The sequence below is a fragment of the Rhinoderma darwinii genome, chromosome 3, assembly GCF_050947455.1.
Source record: "Rhinoderma darwinii isolate aRhiDar2 chromosome 3, aRhiDar2.hap1, whole genome shotgun sequence".
Lineage (NCBI taxonomy): Eukaryota > Metazoa > Chordata > Amphibia > Anura > Rhinodermatidae > Rhinoderma > Rhinoderma darwinii.
The window spans coordinates 103,216,594-103,239,888 of record NC_134689.1 but is presented as its reverse complement, the minus strand read 5'-3'; the positions used below and the strand labels follow the sequence as shown (position 1 = coordinate 103,239,888).

The 23,295-nt window shown below is 41.7% G+C and overlaps 1 protein-coding gene across 3 annotated transcripts in view; it reads left to right on the top strand.

Moving 5' to 3' along the window:
• The window catches only part of STK32A (serine/threonine kinase 32A), a 224,000-nt gene that overhangs the window by 185,589 nt on the left and 15,116 nt on the right, over positions 1-23,295 (top strand). For all 3 annotated transcript variants that reach the window (XM_075860026.1, XM_075860027.1, XM_075860028.1), the window contains exons 7-9: positions 6,535-6,624; positions 12,674-12,771; positions 13,117-13,233. In XM_075860026.1, coding sequence (XP_075716141.1) covers positions 6,535-6,624; positions 12,674-12,771; positions 13,117-13,233 — 305 coding nt within the window. The remainder of the gene's footprint in view (positions 1-6,534; positions 6,625-12,673; positions 12,772-13,116; positions 13,234-23,295) is intronic.

Below are 23,295 nucleotides of genomic sequence, written 5' to 3'. Positions count from 1 at the left end.
GTAGATAGCAACATTCCCCCTTACAGATAGCACCACTCCCCCACCTGTAGATAGCACCACTGTAGCTCCCTGTAAGAGCTGCTCCTACAGGGAGCCCCTTATGTCTCTGTCCATATGTGGACAGTGACATCAGGGGTAAACTGTAAAAGCAAAATCTCCTGCCAGAGCGGGGATTCTGCTCCAGGAGTAGCCCCTGACGTCACTGTCCATATATGGATAGAGACGCCAGGGGCTTCTCCAGTAGTGGAATCCCCACCCAGTGTGTCGGCAGGGGATTCCGCGCCTACAAGGAGCCCCTGATGTCTCTGTCCATATATGGACAGTGACGTCAGGGGTTAACTCTAAAAGGGGTTAACTCTAAAAGTGGAGTACCCTGCCAGAGCGGGGAGTCCGCTCCAGGAGTAGCCCCTGACGTCACTGTCCATATATGGAAAATCCTATTTTATACATCCTAAACAGTTATGTTTTGCTCACACAGTGCAGATTTTGCATGCATTTTTTAAGCCAAAACCAGAATAGGATCCGGGAGGGCAGACCAATAAGGCCTTCCTTTATATAAGTTCTTCTGTTTTGGTTCTGTTCTGGTTTTGGACAATGTTTGTAAGCTTTTTCATTTACTGTATGTACCGTGACTGAGGAGAAAGCACAATATCTGGTATAAATGTAGCCCTGCAGGGAAGAAGAAAGCATGAATCTGTAGCATTCCTTTGTAGCATTACAATAGCTTTATATTCCATTCTTCATAAAACAATTCAAGAAATGTTTGCAAGATAAGGAAATAAATACAACAAGGTTGCAGAGTGAACCATAGACGTCACGGTCAATACAAGTACAAGAGGAGGAGGATTATAACTGACAATACTGACAAACCTAAAGAGTTTTACCTCCCAACTATACATTTATTTAACTAGATATGTCTGTATTGGTGATTTCATCTATTAACGTGCACTCTCCACTTATTTATATATATATATATATATATATCTATTTATTTCCTATTATTTAGTTTACGTGGTCCCTGTGATGCCGTATTATGAAGACGTAGTGTAGGCACTTTGTACCGTAGTAATGTTCCTCCGTATGGCACCATATTCTCCCCTAGAAGCAATGATTTTGGGCAAAACTGCCTCTGTAACTCAATATGCAATTTTTTTTTCTCACGGATTCCATATGAAAGAGGGGGAGAATAAAAACTCTGTATGCCGCTGTGTGAAACAGAAGGCACATGAAGTTACGGTATTGGCCCATAAATTGATTTGAGCCCCATTGTATGGATCCGTACAACTTGGGTCCATGATATGGTTGTTTGCATGAAGACTTAAAGAGGCTCTGTCACCACATTATAAGTGCCCTATCTCCTACATAAGAAGATCGGCTCTATACTGTAGGTGACAGTAATGCTTTTTATTTAAAAAAAACGATCTATTTTTACCACTTTATTAGCGTTTTTAGATTTATCCATGGAATGTCTATTCACTGTCTAAACACTTCAGTATTGTTAATGTGTAAGTATAAGACAGCACATAAGGATCTAACAGGATCCCTATGCGCTGTGTAAATGAATGGAGAGGAGTGCATGATGCTGATTGGTCAGCGTCATACACTCCCCTGTACAACGCCCACTTGGTCTAAAGTGAAAATACGCCCACTTGGGCATTAAGCAACTCATTAGCATAAATCTAAAAATGCTAATAAAGTGGTAAAAATAGATAGTTTTTTTTAAATAAAAAGCACTGCTGTCACCTACATTATAGCGCCCATCTCCTTATGTAGGAGATAGGGCACTTATAATGTGGTGACAGAGCCTCTTTAATTTGTGTCAATTGGTGCACACCATGTTCATGTTATGTTAGGCAGGATATCAGGTTGGATTTTCCTTTGCTACGTGATCTGAGCTGTCTAACATTTACATCATTTTCAAAAATGGCGCTGGCTGACATTTTCCGCATTGAATCCTTTCTGCATTTCACTTTGTAAGTTGTTCTGTATTCATAGGTTACTTTCTAGATATCTTTGCAGATGGTGTATAAGGGGCATTTTCCAATCATCTTTTGTGCGATCCCTCTTAAGATGTTTTTTTTTTTTGTTTATTTTATCCTTTTTGTTCATATGTTGCTTGTTTTAAAAAAATTTGTATTACTTTTCTGAACGCAAATTTTTTTTTTTTCTGTGTCTTCTCTTTAATTTCCACACATATAGAAGGGAATTTATTAGCTTTTCTACGCCAGTGTTCTGTCGCAAATGGAACAAAAGCACACAATTTGCAGAGAAAATGTCAACTTTTGAGACATTTCCACTGCTCACGCCACTTTTAAAAAAAACAAAGTGGGCCGATCTTAGCAGACAGGATGGGGTTATCCACGGCCCAACAAATTTACTATAGGTTTGTCGGAAATTATAGTGCAAGTCTACAGCTCTTAGGTGTCAGAGATTTTCCTAATTTATTAAAGGGCATCCGCCTCTCAATAAATTAGGGCATCTTACTCCAGTGATTTTTATATTAAGACAGGCATCTGAAACGCCAGTCGTAATAAATCTCCCCCATGGTTTTTAGGCATTAATGCTCCTCTCTGTGTTATTTGATTTTGGTGGTACCCATTACTTATCTTTTTCTAATAACATTACCTTAAATCATACTGTTCATAATCTTTCCAGTCATTCCACTCTCCTTAAAATTACTATTGACTTGGGACTAATCAAGGAGCTTTTGGTCAGATTTAGCACACTTAGACTCCACTGACAAAAGAGGCCTTAAGTAACAGTGTTAAAAAGCAGCGATTATATTTTATAAACTATCATTATTTTATTACATCTACTTCTTGCCTGAAAAATAAGGAACATGCAGCTTTTGCTGATTAATTCAAAGAGAGAAAATTGAACTAAACATTACTGAGAAATATGGTTGACAAAAGCATAATGTAGTTTCCTAAGTACAAATACAAAAGATGTTTCCAATTTAAAGTAGTTATCTTTATATAATCAAAAGCCTTTTGAGTCCGCAAAAATTTGTTGACTCCAGTGTCAATTTGATTAATACTAAATTGTAAAGTTCACTTAAAGGGGTTGTCTCATCACAGGCCTTTATTTTTTTGGTTTTACATGGCTGGATATAGTCAGTATATAGCTCGAGAACTCTATTGCACCTGTTTTATTTGAAATTTCACTCACCATAACCAAATGTCATATCCACAACCTTCTCCTCTGCGCCATATAACTTCTTGGATAATGGCCGGGAAGCTTTCATCCAGCCCCCACCTGACTTCAGGTCAGAATTGCTCCACTACATGGACCAGTCCCAGCCCCTGAAGCTGTCACTGGGGGTTTGGATGTTCATATACAGGGATTTCTAAAAACTTGGGTGGTGGAATGAATAGAACATGGATATTTATGAGAGTACCTCTTTATAGAGTACCTTAAGTCACAAATGAAAATTACACCTCATTCCCCAATTCACATGTTTAGTAAGTGTGAAGCATTTTCCTCCAAAAATCAATTGTTTTACCTCAGTACCTGCCTTTTTCTATGTATTCAATACTAGAAAGTATGTCAAACTTGATATTTCATGGGTATGCAGTCTGGTTTCTTGGTTTTCATCTCAACCTCAGCTTAAAACCCTGTTTGAATACATCATGTCCCTGTCAGTCCGTGTAAGTGCTCTACCATCAGCATGCTAATAGACTAGACATTTATAGTTTCTACTATTACACAGACAGGGAAGCATAGCCCTCACTCTACAGGAATAGTAATGCTACCACACCAAGGATGCTGTCACAATCTGTGGGTATGGGGTATGAAGGAAGGGGCTGGGCCCTTCTTATAGTCCAGGGTGATCTGGGAGCAATAAGCTCAATCTCACACATGTGTGCGCTCTGGCTCTTTAAGGCTGGACTGAGCTCGCGCGCGCACCCTAGTGGTCACTGCGGAACAGGATTGCTGCATGTGCTGGCATTAGGTTGTAAGCCCCAAGCAGGTCTAGCTTATAAAAAATGTTTGCTCCTCGTATGTGATCAAACAGTTCTGAAATCAATGGCAACGGATATCTATTTTTTACCGTGATCTAGTGGAGACCCCGGTAGTCGATGCAGGGTCGACGGGATCTGACCCATATGAAACCCCTCTCCAAATTCTCATTAATATAGGTGGACATAGACTGAATCTCTGGCAAGGAGATAGGGTATGCATTAGGAACCAGATCAATAGGGCAGTCATACGCCCAGTGTGGAGGCAGCGTCTCAGCCTCCCTCTTGCTGAAGATATCCGCAAACTGCGAGTAGTGAGAAGGCAAACGTGCCAATGACTGAGACTGGGCCGGATGGATGCAGGCAGCAGTTGAGGCACCTGGAACCCCACCAGAGAATCTCTCGAGAATTCCAGTCCAGAACTGGGGCATGTAGTCGGAGCCAGGGCAGGCCTAGCAGCACAGGGTTGACGGATTTAGACAGGAAGGGCTCCCACTTGGAACTTCAGTGGTTTGGTCACAGCTACAATCAAGTCTGGCAGAGGCAGTCCATTCACCGAGGCAATGATCAAAGGCCTCTCCAGGGGGGTTGTAGGAAACTGAAGAAGATCCACCGGATCTTTTTGAATAAAGTTAGCTGCGGATCCAGATTCTATGGTCATGGGTATGGACAATTTGGAAGAAGGTCCCTCCTCCCCCAGAGTTGTCTCTCCAACCAACCCTAGGTTCTGGGGCTTTTGGGGGCACAGACGCACAAGATGGCCTCCGAGGCCGCAAAACAGACAGTCCCGAAATGCGTCTGCGTTGTCTCTCCTGGTTAGACAGTTTGAGATGGTCCATCTTCAGAGACTCCTTAGGTGGAACAGCTGATGTGGATAGCAGGGGTTACTGAAATGTGGGAGCCGGACTAGGGAGTCCTCCCTCCCGATGAGCCTCTGGGAACTGTTCTCGGCTCCTTATGTCGAGAAGAATGAGATCCTCCAGGGTAGATGGCAGATCTCGAGCGGCAAGCTCGTCCTTAATCTCGGGGAACAGTCCCTGCCAAAATGTTGCCACCAAGGCCTCATTGTTCCATAGCTCTCCTGCTAGGGTGCAGAAGTGAATGGCGTACTCGCCCAAGGAATTGTCTCCCTGGCGAAGGGTCAGCAAGGAGGCTGCTGCCGATGAGACTCGTCCAGTTTCCTCAAATACCATGCGAAATGTCCGTAGGAACCCCTGGAAATCACGGGTCTCTGGTCCTTGTCGTTCCCAGATATGGTTCGCCCATTCTACTGCCCTGCCAGTGAGGAGAGTGATGATAAAAAGGAGCCTTGCACCATCAGAAGAAAATGCTCTTGCTTACAGACTGAAGTGGATCTGGCACTGGTTCAATAATCCCCTGCAGATCCTCGTGTCTCCATCATAGCGATGAGGTAGTAGTAGAGAAAACCAGGGATCAGCACTGCCGGGAGGTGTAGTCGGAGGATCTGTACTGCCAGGAGGTTTAGTAGGAGGAATGCCAGCCGATGTCAAATAATGTTCAACGCCTGGAGGAGTTGGTCCTGTTGAGACTGGAGTTCTAGCATATCCACCCGCATCATCTGTGACGTCGTCATGGTCTTGGATTGACCAGCAGGGTCCATGGCCTGAGAGTACTGTCACAATCTGTTGGTATGTGGACCCACTGGGCCGTACTGGTATAGCAGCTGGCCAAACAGGGTATAAAGTCAATGTCTATAGTTCGGATAAAGGTACCTGTGGCAATTCAGAGAGTAGCGATGGTTTAGGCTCGGATGGAACTCTGGCAGCAGGCAGACAACAAGTGCGGCAAAACACAACGGGTGTAGCAGACGAAACAACACGACTCCAACTCTGTGCAGCACAGGAACAACGAAGCACGGGATACAGGCTAGAGGTAGCAGGAACGGGAATACTGGAGAACACTCAAGGGACCATTTGAGAAGACTGACATGAGTAGGTACAAACAACGCTCAGGCAATTAAGGAAGCGTCAGGGCCCTTCTTATAGTCCAGGGTGATCTGGGAGCAATCAGCTCAATCTCACACATGTGTGCGCTCTGGCTCTTTAAGGCTGGACTGAGCTCGCACGCGCACCCTAGTAGTCACTGTGGAACAGGACGGCCACATGTGCTGGCATCTCTGGAGAGAAAGGCGTCGGCAGGATGATAGGAGTACGTGGTCAGCGATCACGGACGTTACAGATGCTCGTCTACAGTAATGTAATTAGGGAAGAAGGTCCTGACATGAATGTACCAAGACATTTCTGGTTGCCCTGACTATTTATTATGCTCACTAAACCTCACACTTCCAAAAAGTGTAGGATGATTGCTAGACGCAGAAGGACAGTCTTGAACACTATTTTTGTGTAGAGCCTTAAATTGTTTCTGTTGTTTCTCTGAGTTTAATATTATTAGTTAATCCAATCTGCTATTAGCAATCTAAGTAGTCTACAAAACTGGTGCAACACGCAATCATTCTTTTTTCTTTAGTATGTGTACCTAACTGGTGGATGTTATGTGTTTCATATATATTAGGAGTACAGCAGTCCTTTCACAAACTCTTCTTTTGTTTGCACAGGGCATGTACACATCACCGATTTCAATATTGCTACCCTGGTCAATCAGGGTACAAAGATCACAACAGTTGCTGGTACAAAACCTTACATGGGTAAGTATTCTCCACCCATCCATATATGGTTTTTTTTTTTATGCAGGATGCTGTTGCCTCTGTAAAGTGGATCACTCAGGTGAGTAAAGGGCAGCATATCACAGCTACGGGTTTGTACTCCTAGTAACAAAAAATATTTTGTGCCATTTAATTATTGAAGGGTGGAAAGAATACATGGGACTCATAGGTATTAGTGTGGTGTACTCATGAGGGAGTTCTTACCCACCCTTCAGGCCAGTGATTGACAGGTTGCTGTATATACCCTTATAGGGGCGGGTAGAGGTTGGGGGGAGAGCTCCCCTCATGAATACAGTAGACTCTTAACTATGAGTCCACTTTATCCTTTAGCGCTCCTATTAGCCAATTGGCACAAACATTTTTTGTGCAGTTTTGGCTACTAGGAGTGCAGACTTGTAGCTGTAATGTGCTTACATAGAGCAGCATATTCACCTTACAGATCTTCTTTAAGGGTATGAAGTTGGGATTTTATTTGCATTTTACATTAAAATTCCTTAAAGATTGAACTGCATTCTAAGAATGTATCCAGAACGGTGTCAGGCTCATTATTGACGCTAAAGAACTTTTAATTTGCATCTTTTTCCAGAATGCTATTAAGCTGAACTGGTACTTCACTTGTGGAAGCATCTTCATTGCTGAGAAAGAACAGCCTCACAAATCAGCTGTTCTGAAGCCAGCCTGTACCTTTAAAGATTTATGTAGTCTCCTTTCTTCGCCAGGTCTCATTAAATAATGCTGGTATCTACAGACGGTGTACTAACATTAACATTATAATGATAAACAAGCCTCTATCTCTGCAGCGGAGCTACTTGTCAGACAATGGAATAATAAAATTCACAAATATTACTTTTATTGACCTCATATACTGGAAGGAAAAGGAAATTAAATCTACTGCAAATAGGAATGTATACATATTTTTACATTATGTTCACCAGAGGCTGCACCACAATCATTCATCTAAAAAACAAAGTCTATCATATAATATATTAAATAGTTTACTGAAATAACCTTAATCAAATAAATTATAATATTAAATATATTTGTTCAGAGTGGGGATTGGGCTAGTTTGGCCCGATTCTCTTGAACTTGTTTGCTAAAATCCCAACTGTAAGGCTGGGTTCACACACCCTACTTACGGACGTAATTCAGGCGTTTTAGCCCCGAATTACGTCCGAAATTACGGCTCCAAAGCGTCGGCAAACATCTGCCCATTCATTTGAATGGGCTTTACGATGTTCTGTGCCGACGGTCATTTTTTTTACGCGCCACTGTCAAAAGACGGCGTGTAAAAAAGACCCCCACGTCAAAGAAATGCCTGTCACTTCTTGAGACGTAATTGGAGCCGTTTTCCATTGACTCCATGGAAAAACAGCTCCAATTACGTCCGTAATGGACGCAGCGAAAAGCGCCTGCACATGCCATTACGTCTGAAATTCCGGAGCTGTTTTCTCCTGAAAACAGCTCCGTAATTTCAGCCGTAACGGAGGCTGCCGTGTGAACATACCCTAATGCAGAAATGGTTGCATTCCCTTTAGGGTATGTTCACACGCTGAGAGGCAGTTACGTGTGAAAAGACAGACTGTTAACAGCTGCCTCGTTTCACACGTAAAAGCTCCTCCTCGTAATTTACGAGGCGTCTGAGACGCTCTTAAACCTTGAGCCGTGCTTCATTGATTTCAATGAAGAACGGCTCAAATTACGTGGCAAAGAAGTGTCCTGCACTTCTTTGCCGAGGCAGTAAATTTACGGGTCGTCGTTTGACAGCTGTCAAACGACGACTCGTAAATAACAGGTCGTCTGCACAGTACGTCGGCAAACCCATTCAAATGAATGGGCAGATGTTTGCCGACGTATTGTAGCCATATTTTCAGACGTAAAACGAGGCATAATACGCCTCGTATACGTCTGAAATTTGGCCGTGTGAACATACCCTTACGCTCCAGTGCCCTATATCTTTCTGCTTCTACTCTATTTTGCCCCACAGGACAGGGTAGCTTTAAACATTAGCTGAACACTAGACTTACAGCTGCCAAATTTCTTCATTAATTGTCAGCCACTTATAAAGCACTATATGACAACATTCATTTAACACTTTGAGGGCATGCATTGAGCACTACAGTTAGGTCCAAAATTGTTTGGACAGTGACACAATCTTCATGATTTGGGCTCTGCATGTCACCACATTGGATTTGAAATGAAACAACTGAGATGTAATTGAAGTGTAGACTTTCAGGTTTAATTAAAGGGGTTGAACAAAAATATCCTGTGAAATGTTTAGGAATTGCAACCATTTTTCTACACAGCCTCCTCATTTCAGGGGCTCAAAAGTAATTGGACAAATTAACATTACCATGTTAAGGATTCTGCGATCATATACCACTGTTGTCTTCCGTGGACGTCCAGGCCTTTTCGGAGTTAACGAGATCACCAGTGAGCTCTTTTATTTCAGGAATGTACCAAACTGTTGGTTTGGCCACTCCTAACATTTGTGCTATCTCTCTGATGGATTACTTTATTTTTTTTCAGCCTAACGATAGTCTGTTTCACTTGCATTGAGAGCTCCTTTCACCTCATGTTGTGGGTTCACAGCAACAGCTTCCAAATGCAAATGCCACACCTGGAATCAACTCCAGACCTTTTAGCCTGCTTAATTGTTGACGGATTATGGGGGGAATAGCCCATGCAGCCCATTAAATAGCTTTTGAGTTAATTGTCCAATTACTTATGGTCCCTTGAAAAAGAGGCAGCTACATATTAAAGAGCTGTAATTCCTAAACCCTTCCTCAAATTAGGATGTGAATACCCTCGAATTAAAGCTGTAAAACTTTGATGGGCATTTTATATATATATATATATATATATATATATATATATATATATATATATATATATACATACACAACAGGTCAGAGTGTGTTTTGTGTAACTTTTTAATTAGTCTTTGTTAAAAATTTGTTTTACTTTTGAGATACAGCTACTCTGTATTCTCTATACATAGCAGCTGTATGTAGCGCCAAATCCTGTTCCCGTCAGGTCAGCGGGACTGATGGGTTCAGTGTCAGCGTTTCATGGCTGTGGGGTATGTGGACCCACTAGGCCACTCCGCCATAGCAGAGTAGCAGCTGGTAAAAAAAAAGTCAATAACAGTTTCTAGGACAAGAGTACCTGGATAGATGATTTGGCAAACACTCAGTGTGGCATACACTAGGCGTAGCAGACACATGGCGTAGCAGACACTTGTACAGGTGACACTCTCGACTCTAGATAACACACTGGAACAAACACAATTATTGGATATGGGATACAGGAAACAGAAACACTGGATACAGGATACAACTAAGGGACCATTTGCAGACTAACATGGACAGACACAACAACGCTAAGGCAAGGAGAGGAAGGGCAGAGCCCTTTTTAAAGTCCAGGGTGCAAAGGGATTGGCTGAGGAACTTTGCACTGTCCATTTAAAGCCGTGAGTGAGCGCGCACGCACTATACAGGAGACAGAGGGGAGTTGCAGCAACGTGTGCTGGCGTCTTTGAGGAGGGAGACCCGGGCATGAAGAAAGTGTCCTGCGGTCACGGCTACCGGTAAGTAGGATGTGCCGGCGGTCAGCAACCACAGGCACAACAGTACCTCCCTTATACCCCCAATTGTTAGGTCCAGAGCGTAAAGAGGAACTTCTTGATGAGAGCTGGCATATTGATGTTCTCTTCTGTCTCCCAAGACCTCTCATCAGGACCAAACCCGATAGAAAGTCTTTCCTCCTACCCTCTTGTAGTCCAGGATTTGCTTCACCTCGAAGATGTCAGAAGTTGTCAACTGTAGAACCAGGAGATTTGCTATATCGGTTCAGGACCACAGGGACACATGGAACAAGTTAGGAATCCTGAGAGTAGGAGGCAGCCAAAGCTTTTAGGACACAGGGTTTATTCGTTGCAAGACCTCGACAGGGCTGAGGAACTTGGAAGCGAATTTGTGTGAAGGCATCTTGAGATGAATGTTTTTAGAAGACAGCCACACCTTGATTCCGAGGGAAAACTGACGCGGAATCCTTCTTTCACTATCAGCATACCTCTTCATGCGATCAACCGCCTGAAGTATCGCGGACTTAGTTTGCTGCCAGATGTCAAGGAAAGTCCAAAATGAAGTATTAGCTGCCGGTACTAGAGTCATGGTTGGCACAAGAAGAGGAACTCATGAATGCTGACTGTACAAAATGTAGAATGGAGAAGAAGCCGTAGACTCACTAGTATGGTTATTGTATGAGAACTCTGCCTAAGGCAGAAGCTGTACCCAATTGTCATGTTGGGCAAAAACAAAGTGACCAAGATAATTTTCTAATACTTGATTCGTCTTTTCCACTTGACAATTAGACTGTGGGTGCTATGCAGAAGAGAAATCCAGCTTCACATCCAAGAGATTACACATGGCTGTCCAGAATATGGCTGTAAACTGTACACTCCAGTCCGAGACGATATGGAGGGGTAGTCCATGAAGATGAAAGATGTGCTGAATGAACAGGTTGGCTTGACAGGGAGCAGAGGGAAGGCCAGTTAAAGGAACGTAATGTGCCATTTTGGAAAATCAGTCACCACTATCCAGACAGTAGCACATGCTGCAGAAGGAGGAAGGTCTGTAATAAAGTCCATAGCAATGTGTTTCCAGGGGGCATCAGGCACTGGCAGAGGTTGAAGCAGACCAGCAGGTTTGGAATGGGTAGCTTTGTTTAAGGCACAGTTTGTACAGGAGGAAACATAGTCCACAACATCCCTAGGCAGCGTGGGCCACCAGTAATGACGAGTAATTAATTCCCGAATCTTACGGACACCTGAGTGCCATGCCAGTTTGAACCCCATTGGATAATTATTTTCCGGTCAGCAGGACGAACGAAGATATATCCAGGAGGCTTGTCTCTCCAATCAAGCCTAGTTGCTGGAGTTTTCAAGATGGCGTACTCCCCTACAGTTGATTCCCCTTGAGTCAGGGTCAGTAGTGAGGCAGCGCTTGCGAGATCAAGAAAATAACACTGCCGTGACAGGGAGAGACATCAGACTGGTGACATAAGGGAGAAAGAAAGGGAGGGGAAGGGGAATTGGAAAAGAGAAAACAAGAGGCGTGAACAGAAGGAAGGAGAGAGGAAAAATTTAATTTAATCATAATCAAACCGTAATCAACCTGAAAAATAGAGTCGAGAATTACAGGAGCTGTCAAGATTCTGTCACTCATGGGTCAGATCGGGAACAACTCCGGAACAAGGTTTAAGGTAGCCAAATGCGATAGAAGGAATAGGTATCTGGGTTATCTACATTATCTATTATTATCAATTCCTTTATTCTCATAATGTGATTCAGAGATTAGATCCAGTGGGCTCTGGAGGTTGGCGTGGGAGATTTCCAAAGTCTAGGAATAAGACATCTCATTGCCATTAGAAAATTACAGAGTAAGCCCTTTCCTGAAAGAGGAAAAAGAAACGGCAGTACAGATAATAAAGCCAGTTCAGGCGAATTAGAGATAGTCACAGAGGGAAATGACAAAGAGAATAATAGTCTCCCAGAGAACTGTGATGGACAGGCTAGGCCCATCCACTGTGAAGCATCGTACCCTAGTCAGTTGCATAGCAAAGCAAACTTCTATTACCGAAGGAAACATTTTATGCTTTTACAGGGTTACATGTTGATTATTTTCTCACATAATTGAGTAATGTCAAAGGATTAGCATTAGTGGAGGTCCAAGGTCTTGTTTTTACAACTGTAGTAGAATAAAACTGCTATTCACTATAATACGATATTTCCTGTGATTTCCTGTTCCCTCCCCAACGGAAACCGTAATTTTACCTACTTACATATGGTGTTTATCACCACCACTTGTCTCAGGAATACCAGGTGACACCATACTATGTAAGGAAATGTCATAACTCTTAAATGAATAATTTTAACAGAATGTAAATTGCAAACATTGTCATTTTTTATCTATACAATAAATATATTTAATGGTGGGACAACCCCTTTAATATTATTGCTTTGCTGCCACAGCTCCAGAAATGTTCTATCCAAGAAGTCAAATCTGTTATTCTTTTGGTGTTGACTGGTGGTCCTTAGGAGTTACGGCCTACGAACTGCTAAGAGGCAGGGTATGTAATTATCTTCTCAGTGTATACATTTGTTCTATCATTTCTTTCCACTTGGGCAAACTATTGTACTGTTTGCTGTGATTATCATATTATTATATAATAAAGTGCTTGACTGCCATGGTATCTACCAAGAGGATACAACTCGTGCAAGCTGGGAATTTTATGAGACCTAATACAACAAACATTTATTGTATCATAAAACACATCCTGCATCACATCCACTGTGGTCACAATGCTGTACATCCTCTTAAGAGTTACTGAGAACCTACATAATATAGATTATGTATACTGCAGTCAATGATTATATAATATAATAACTGTTATTGTGTTTGCTTTTTTATTCAGAGACCATTTCACATTCACTCAAGCAGTGCAGCAACAGACATAGTCCATGTGTTTCATACAGCAACTGTTACTTATCCTCCCGCCTGGTCAAAAGAAATGGTTTCATTACTGCACAAGGTAAAGTATTGTTAAGCCTAAGCTATTACATGTGCTGACTCATAATTCTTCTATGGTTGAGTTAAAATCAACTCGTCCTTCAAATTCTTACCTGATCAATAGGAAGCATGGCAGAAGAGCCTACAAGATCTGCACATCGTGGTGATAAGGAAATATTGAACAAACTTGTCTCACAGTGAAATTTAAAGCTTAATTAGGAAAGAAAAGTTACAATCATAAGAGCGAGAAAGAAGTAATAAATAAGAAAGACATGGCTACGGATTGTTAGGGTGTGTTCACACGCACTGTTTTCAGACGTAATTCGGGCGTTTTACGCCTCGAATTACGCCTGAAAAAAGGCTCCATTACGCCTACAAACATCTGCCCTTTGCTTTCAATGGGTTTTACGATGTTCTGTTCCCACGAGGTGTTATTTTACGCGTCGCTGTCAAAAGACGGCGCGTAAAAAGACGCCCGCGAAAAAGAAGTGCATGTCACTTCTTGGGATGTTTTTGGAGCCGTATTTCATTGAATCCACTGAAAAACAGCTCCTATAACATCCATAAAAAACACAGCGAAAAACGTGAGTTGCTACAAAAACGTCTGAAAATCAAGAGCTGTTTTCGCCTGAAAACAGCTCCCTATTTTCAGACGTATTTTGCTAAGCCATGTGAACATACCCTTATACAGAAGTCATTGGCCACAAAAGAAATGTGTACTTATAACACATCACTCTTATTTACAAGTTCATGTTGCCAGAACATCAAATCAGTCTGCAGCAAATTCGAAAATATTCTCAGCTTGACCTACACCACTATCCCAAGACATAATTGGCAAAGATTCCTTCTTTTTTTACTAAGACCTCATGACATTCCAGAGAAGATGTATATGTTTATGTACATACAGTTAGATACAGAATTATTCAGACAGTGACACAAGTTTTGGCATTTTAGCGGTTTACCAAAACATATTAAATATACAGTTATATAATCAATATGGGCTAAAAGTGCAGAGACTCAGCTTTAATTGGAGGGTATTCACATCCAAATTTGAGTAAGGGTTTAGGAATTACAGCTCTTTAATTTGTAGCTGCCTCTTTTTCAAGGGACCAAAGGTAATTGGACAATTATCTCTAAAGCTATTTAATGGGCTGCATGGGCTATTCCCTCATTAATCCATCATCAATTAAGCAGGTAAAAGGTCTGGAGTTAAATTCCAGGTGTGTCATTTGCATTTGTGAACCCACAACATGAGGTCAAAGGAGATCTCAATGCAAGTGAAACAGACCATCGTTAGGCTGAAAAAATAAAGAAATCCATCAGAGCACAAATGTTAGGAGTGGCCAAATCAACAGTTTGGTACATTCTTTAAAAAATGCAGCGCACTGGTGATCTCGTGAACTCAAAAAGGCCTGGACGTCGACAGAAGACAACAGTGGTGGATGATCGAATAATCCTTTCCATGGTGAAGAAAAACCTCTTCACAAGATCTACTCAAGTGAAGATCACTATCCTGGAAGTAGGTGTATCAGTATCTAAGTCTACCATAAAGAGAAGACTTCATGAGAGCAAATACAGAGGATTCACCACAGGGTACAAACTATTAATCAGCCTCAAAAATAGAAAGGCCAGATTTGACTTTGCCAAACAACATATAAAGAAGCCAGCCCAGTTCTGGAACAGAATTTGTCGGACAAATGAAACTAATATCAACCTGTACCAGAATGATAAGAGGAATAAAGTATGGAGAAGGCTTGGAATGACTCATGATCCAAAGCACACCACATCCTCTGTAAATAATGGTGGAGGCAGTGCGATGGCATGGGCATGCATGGCTGCCAAAGGCACTGGGTCACTAGTGTTTATTGATGAAGTGACTGAAGACAGAAGCAGCCGGATGAATTCTGAAGTGTTCAGGGATATACTTTCTGCTCAGATTCAACCAAATGCAGCAAGGTTGATTGGACATCGCTTTACAGTACAGATGGACAATGACCCAAAATATACTGCAAAAGCAACCCAGGAGTTTTTTAAGGAAAAGAAGTGGAATATTCTGCAATGGCCAAGTCAATCACCAGATCTCAACCCGATCGAGCATGCATTTCACTAGCTTAAGACAAAACTTAAGGCAGAAAGACCCACAAACGAGCAACATCTGAAGACATCCGCAGTAAAGGCCTGGCAAAAGCATCACAAAGGAGGAAACCCAGCGCTTGGTGATGTCCATGGGTTAAAGATTTCAGGCAGTCATTGCCTGCAAAGGATTCTCTACAAAGTATTAAAAAAAACATTTTATTTATTGTAATGTTAATTTGTCCAATTACTTTTGAGCCCCTGAAATGAGGAGGCTGTGTATAAAAATGGTTGCAATTCCTAAACGTTTCACAGGATATTTTTGTTCAACCCCTTAAATTAAACCTGAAAGTCTACACTTCAATTGCATCTCAGTTGTGTCATTTCAAATCCAATGTGGTGGCATGCAGAGCCCAAATCATGTCCCTGACCTAATTTTATATATATGTATATGTATGTGTGTGTGTGTGTATATATATATATATATATATATATATATATATATATACACCGTGTTCCAAATTATTATGCACATTGGATTTAAGTGTCAAACATTTAATTATTAGTTTTTCAATTAAACTCATGGATGGTATTGTGTCTTAGGGTTCTTTGGATCATTGAAATCAATCTCAGACACCTGTGATAATTAGTTTGCCAGGTGTGTCCAATCAAAGAAACTACTTAAGAAGGACGTTCCACATTATTAAGCAGGCCACAGGTTTCAAGCGATATGGGAAAGAAAAAGGATCTCTCTGCTGCCAAAAAGCGTGAAATAGTGCAATACCTTGGACAAGGTATGAAAACATTGGATATTTCAAGAAAACTTAAGCGTGATCATCGTACAGTGAAAAGATTTGTGGCTGATTCAGAGCACAGACGGGTTTGTTCAGATAAAGGCATAATGAGGAAGGTTTCTGCCAGACAAATTAATAGGATTAGGAGAGCAGCTGCTAAAATGCCATTGCAAAGCAGCAAACAGGTATTTTAAGCCGCTGGTGCCTCTGGGGTCCCACGAACCTCAAGGTGTATGATCCTCCAGAGGTTTGCAAGTGTGCATAAAGCTATTATTCGGCCACCCCTAAACAATGCTCACAAGCAGAAACGGTTGCAGGGGGCTCAGAGAAATACATGAAGACTAATTTTCAAACCGTGTTGTTTACTGATGAGTGCTGTGCAACCCTGGATGGTCCAGATGGATGGAGTAGTGGATGGTTGGTGAATGGCCACCATGTCCCAACAAGGCTGCGACGTCAGCAAGGAGGTGGCAGAGTCATGTTTTGGGCTGGAATCATGGGGAGAGAGCTGGAAGGCCCCTTTAGGGTCCCTGACAGTGTGAAAATGACCTCTGCAAAGTACGTAGAGTTTATGACTAACCACTTTCTTCCGTGGTACAAAAAGAACCGTGCCTTCCGTAGCAAAATTATATTCATGCATGACAATGCACCATCTCATAATGCAAAGAATACCTCTGTGTCATTGGCTGCTATGGGCATAAAAGGAGAGAAACTCATGGTGTGGCCCCCATGTTCCCTGACCTCAACCCTATTGAGAACCTTTGGATCATCCTCAAGCAAAATATTTATGAGGGTGGGAGGCAGTTCACATCAAAACAGAAGCTCTGGGAGGCTATTCTGACATCCTGCAAAGATATTCAAGCAGGAACTGTCCAAATACTCACAAATTCAATGGATGCAAGAATTGTGAAGGTGAGATCAAAGAAGGGGTCCTATGTTAACATGTAACTAGGCCTGTTAAGTTTTTTTGGATTGAAAGAGCTTTTGATTTCTGTAAATATGACCTCCTGATGCTGCAAATTCAACAAATTACCATTTTAGTTCTCTTTACAACCTTTAAAATGTGTTGATCTCTGTTGTGCATTTGAAACAGTGCATTTTGAGTTTTTTACTTCTAAAAAAAAATCTGTTATTAGGAGATTTGTTCAATAAAATTCGCATTATACTCCAGCCGTTGATGGCTTAAAGATTATACTGACTGTCATTTGCATCAACTATTTAGGAAAATCATCAAAAAATAACATTTGCATAATAATTTGGAACGCAGTGTACATATATATATATATATATATATATATATATATATACACTACCGTTCAAAAGTTTGGGGTCACCCAGACAATTTTGTGTTTTCCATGAAAACTCACACTTATATTTATCAAATGAGTTGCAAAATGACTAGAAAATATAGTCAAGACATTGACAAGGTTAGAAATAATGTTTGTTTTTTTAAATAATAATTTTCTCCTTCAACCTTTGCTTTCGGCAAAGAATGCTCCATTTTCATCAATTACAGCATTGCAGACCTTTGGCATTCTAGCTGTTAATTTGCTGAGGTAATTGGGAGAAATTTCACCCCATGCTTCCAGAAGCCCCTCCCACAAGTTGGATTGGCTTGATGGGCACTTCTTGCGTACCATACGGTCAAGCTGCTCCCACAACAGCTCTATGGGGTTGAGATCTGGTGACTGCGCTGGCCACTCCATTACAGATAGAATACCCGCTGCCTGCTTCTTCCATAAATCTTGCATAATTTGGAGGTGTGCTTTGGGTCATTGTCCTGTTGTAGGATGAAATTGGCTCCAATCAAGCGCTGTCCACAGGGTATGGCATCGCGTTGCAAAATGGAGTGATGGCCTCCCTTATTCAAAATCCCTTTTACCTTGTACAAATCTCCCACTTTACCAGCACCAAAGCAACCCCCAGACCATCACATTACCTCCACCATGCTTGACAGATGGCGTCAGGCACTCTTCCAGCATCTTTTCAGTTGTTCTGCGTCTCACAAATGTTCTTCTGTGTGATCCAAACACCACAAACTTCGATTCGTCTGTCCATAACACTTTTTTCCAATCTTCCTCTGTCCAATGTCTGTGTGCTTTTGCCCATATTAATCTTTTCCTTTTATTAGCCAGTCTCAGATATGGCTTTTTCTTTGCCACTCTGCCCTGAAGGCCAGCATCCCGGAGTCGCCTCTTCACTGTAGACGTTGACACTGGCGTTTTGCGGGTACTATTTAATGAAGCTGCCAGTTGAGGACCTGTGAGGCGTCTATTTCTCAAACTAGAGACTCTAATGTACTTGTCTTGTTGTGCAGCAGGGCCTCCCACTTCTCTTTCTACTCTGGTTAGAGCCTGTTTGTGCTGTCCTCTGAAGGGAGTAGTACACACCGTTGTAGGAAATCTTCAGTTTCTTGGCAATTTCTCGCATGGAATAGCCTTCATTTCTAAGAACAAGAACAGACTGTCGAGTTTCACATGAAAGCTCTCTTTTTCTAGCCATTTTGAGAGTTTAATCGAACCCACAAATGTAATGCTCCAGATTCTCAACTAGCTCAAAGGAAGGTCAGTTTTATAGCTCCTCTAAACAGCAAAACTGTTTACAGCGGTGCTAACATAATTGCACAAGTGTTTTCAAGTGTTTTCTAATCATCCATTAGCCTTCTAACACAGTTAGCAAACACAATGTACCATTAGAACACTGGAGTGATGGTTGCTGGAAATGGGCCTCTATACACCTATGTAGATATTGCATTAAAAACCAGACGTTTGCAGCTAGAATAGTCATTTAGCACATTAACAATGTATATAGTGTATTTCTAATTAATTTAATGTTATCTTCATTGAAAAAAACCGTGCTTTTCTTTCAAAAATAAGGACATTTCTAAGTGACCCGAAACTTTTGAACGGTAGTGTGTGTGTGTGTGTGTGTGTGTGTGTGTGTGTGTATATATATATATATATATATATATATATATATATATATATATATACATATACATATACATATACATATACAGGGTGGGCCATTTATATGGATAAACCTAAATAAAATGGGAATGGTTGGTGATATTAACCTCCTGTTTGTGGCACATTGGTATATGGGAGGGGGGAAACTTTTCAAGCTGGGTGTTGACCATGGCGGCCATTTTGAAGTTGGCCATTTTGTATCCAACTTTAGTTTTTTCAATGGGAAGAGGGTCATGTGACACATCAAACTTATCGAGAATTTCACAAGAAAAACAATGGTGTGCTTGGTTTTAATGTTACTTTATTCTTTCATGAGTCATTTACAAGTTTCTGACCACTTATAAAATGTGTTCAAAGTGCTGCCCATTGTGTTGGATTGTCAATGCAACCCTCTTCTCCCACTCTTCACACACTGATAGCAACACCGCAGAAGAAATTCTAGCACAGGCTTCCAGTATCCGTAGTTTCAGTTGCTGCACATCTCGTATCTTCACAGCATAGGCCATTGCCTTCAGATGACCCCAAAGATAAAAGTCTAAGGGGGTCTGATCGGGAGGCATTTCTTCTGCGGTGTTGCTATCACTCTATCAACTCATGAAAGAATAAAGTAACGTTAAAACCAAGCACACCATTGTTTTTCTTGTGAAATTCTCGATAAGTTTGATGTGTCACATGACCCTTTTCCCATTGAAAAAACTAAAGTTGGATACAAAATGGCCGAATTCAAAATGGCCGCCATGGTCAACACCCAGCTTAAAGTTTCCCCCCTCCCATATACTAATGTGCCACAAACAGGAAGTTAATATCACCAACCATTCACATTTTATTTAGGTGTATCCATATAAATGGCCCACCCTGTATATAGATATATACATAAAATATTGCATAAGCATATAATATTGGCAATTGATTTTTAGCAAAGCCATAAGGATTATTTTTCTTTATCAGTAGGATCCTGTAAAACAAAAGGTTCCCTGGTGAGGGTGATGCGGCCGCCACTCCTCGCGGCCTCCATTAACTTACCTCTCCTAGGCGTCCTCTGGCTCCTGCCACATCCTGCCTTTACTCTGGGCTTGTCAAGATCTGTGGGTATGTGGACCCACTGGGCGGTACCACCGTAGCGGGATATCAGCTGGTCAAACAGTGTACCAAGTAAAGTCTATAGTCCGAGCAAGGGTACCTGTGGTAGTACAGACAGTAGCGATGGCTAGGCTTAGATGGGACCTTGGCAGCAGACACCAGGCGTGGTGTAACACAACACGACTCCAACTCTTTTAAGGCACAGGAACAAGGTAGCACGGGATACAGGTAGCAGGAACGGGAACACCGGAAACAGAAAAACACTAAGGGAGCATTTGCTAGACTGACACGGGAAAGCACAACAATGCTCAGGCAGTGAGTGAAGGGGCAGGGCCCTTCTTATAGTTCAGGGTGATTAGACCATTCTAAACATGTGTGCACGCTGGCCCTTTAAGTCCGGGACTGAGCTCGCGCATGCACCCTAGTGGTCACTGCAGGCCAGGACAGCCGCATTTGCTGGCATCTCCGGGAAGGAAGGCGTCAGTAGGATGAGAGGAGTATGTGGTCTGTGCGGACGTTACAGGGCTGGTCACGCTTTCCATCGCTGACGCTCTTCTCCTGCAGTCCCTAGTGTGTGCACGCGTTCTGACTCTTTTATTTTTAAAGGCCCAGTGTGCGCCTGATTATCCAACCAGTTTTCCCAGAGTGAAATTGGATTCTCCCTGTTTTGATCATTGCCTGAGCAATTTTGGCTCACCCTAGCTTGCTAGTGATACTCTGACGATCGTTTTGTTTGGAATTCCTGTATTTGAGTCTGCCTGTACCTTTTGATTATCCTTGTCTGCTCCCTGCCCTGACCTCTTGCTAGTGACCCATGACGAACCTCTGCCGTCTAACCTGACCTTTTGCTCGACCAACTGGGAGTGCCCGTCGGCCGCCTGACCGGATCTTTGCAATACCTGACCCTGCATTCTGTCTGCCGATTTTAGTACTATGCCTGTTTACGTTGGCTGTCACCAAGGTTCCTACCCTGGGGCTAGTGACCTGGGGTTCCCCAGCAGCGAAGACCTGATCCCTGTATAGGGGTTAAAGGGTGAATAGCTGGGGTCTCCCCTTAGACTCTGTTCCCTGGTTTAGCCCTATGTCAAATCCCTCAGTGACAAAGTGGGTTTACACTATACACAGCAGGCCCCATGACAATCTCCCAATCCACGGGCCCCAGTGACATAGGCTTTCCTTTTATCTGGGGTAAAAAAAAAAAAAATGTTATCCTGCTCTAGTCCTTTAGCAAAATACCATTGCCAAGTCAGTACAGTAGGAGTCATAAATACCTAATTTATGTGTGGAGTAAAGAAATTTCCAGCATCAATATAAGAAAGGTTTCTTTACAGTAAGTGTAGTGAAACCCTATAATGCATGACCACAAGACATAGTACAATGTAAAGCAGTGGTGAACACATATAGTATGTTAAGACAAAGGGTATTGAGATTTAAAATTAATAGGTTTCGGGGGCAGTGTTAATTCAGACTCAGGCATCTTATCTGACTTGCCCTTGTGGGGTCAGGAAAGATTTTTTGAGTTCTAGTTTGCTGCAATGTCCTCCGGATCAAAGGTCAGTGAAAGGTTGAATTTGGAGGACATTGTGCCATTATTCATCCTAATAAGCTATGTAAAACTCTGTAGGTAGATCACTTTAGTGTCTCATAAATCGACCCATAATCTTTTCCTTGCAATAGTTATGGCAATTTTAGCTATAATAGACCAACATGGATGAAAGTACATGGCATTATATACTGTAAAAGAGGTTGAACTTTTGGATTTTATTATATGTTATATGAGTGATCATGCGCAGAGAAGCTAATTGTTTTATTTGAACGTCTTCTTTCTTCAAAACTGTTACCCCAACATGGAACCATTCATTTAAGTGATCTTTTTCGTAAGCATTAAAGGATCTGACTGCTGCCATTTACCATCTAGTGTGTATTTACCATCCATCATCCCAGCAGCAGTCACACTGACCTGGCATTGTTAACTTTACAGCAAATTTCAGTTAATGTTTCCAGCTCCTTTTTCTCCCAGTTATTTTCCTTGTGGTTTTGCTGTGTCTTTTCCCCAGCTGTGTAATTCACATAATCGTGAAACAGATTATTTTCAACAATTACCTGCGGAGACTGGAACATTTATTGTTCCCAACTGCCTGTATCTCTATCATTCACATTAATGCCTTTAGAATTGATATTGTCAGATTCTGAAAACACTATTGATCCGCACACACACAAACAAATAATACCACACTATAGATTATTGGTAAAGGAAACAGCAGGCAGTTCTACAGTGTTTTTTGTTTAGATTTCTGAAAAATAAAATCAAAAACTTCAGTGTAATTACCGGGTTTCTAGAAATCATTTAGTCCAATTTTCTATACAGATTATTATTATAGTCTTATATATATATAAGAACCTTGTTAAAGGACTATTAGGTTGCAATGCATCTCCAAAACAAACTGAGCGAAGGAGGGAAATGTTTGATTAAGTGGTTGGTACTTTTAGATGGTGCTTAAATGGCCATTCAGTGAATGAGCCTAGGGCCCCATGTACAGGGCCATACCACAGTAACAGGCTACCATAAGGCCTGACTGTACCTCCATATGACTCTGATTTCATGTGAAGGCATACAGAGGTGTTTTCTATCCGGTTTCTTAGAAATCTGGCAGAAATATAATTGTCGCACATTTCATCTCATGCAGTATTACAGAGTTATTCTCCCCTAGAAGCATTGCTTCTAAGGAAGAATATTTCCTGCATACATTGCCACATGGAGCACCATCCAGCGGCACACAAAGTACCTGTGGCTCCGAAGTGCATCTGCCGCCGAACAGCCTCCTGCACACTTTTTTGAAGTGTGCATGAGGCTTAATTGTTTGCACGAACACATTATATGTAATCTTGAGTGTAATTCACAAAAAACCTACTAGTTTGTCATCATAGCTCGTATTGTTGAGGCTCCGTTACTTGAGCAGGATAAGGGGGATCAAGAGCTTTTTTATACATTTAGATTTTCTGAAAATAAAGATGTAAAGTGTTCATCATTACTGCTTCATCTATAAGGGCAAAAAAAACAAACATAAAATAAATATATAACATTGACCACAGAATTGCCTAAAAAACGCCACAAACCAATATGCAGTCGTGTGCAGTTAATTTTATATATTAAAAAATGCTGCAAAA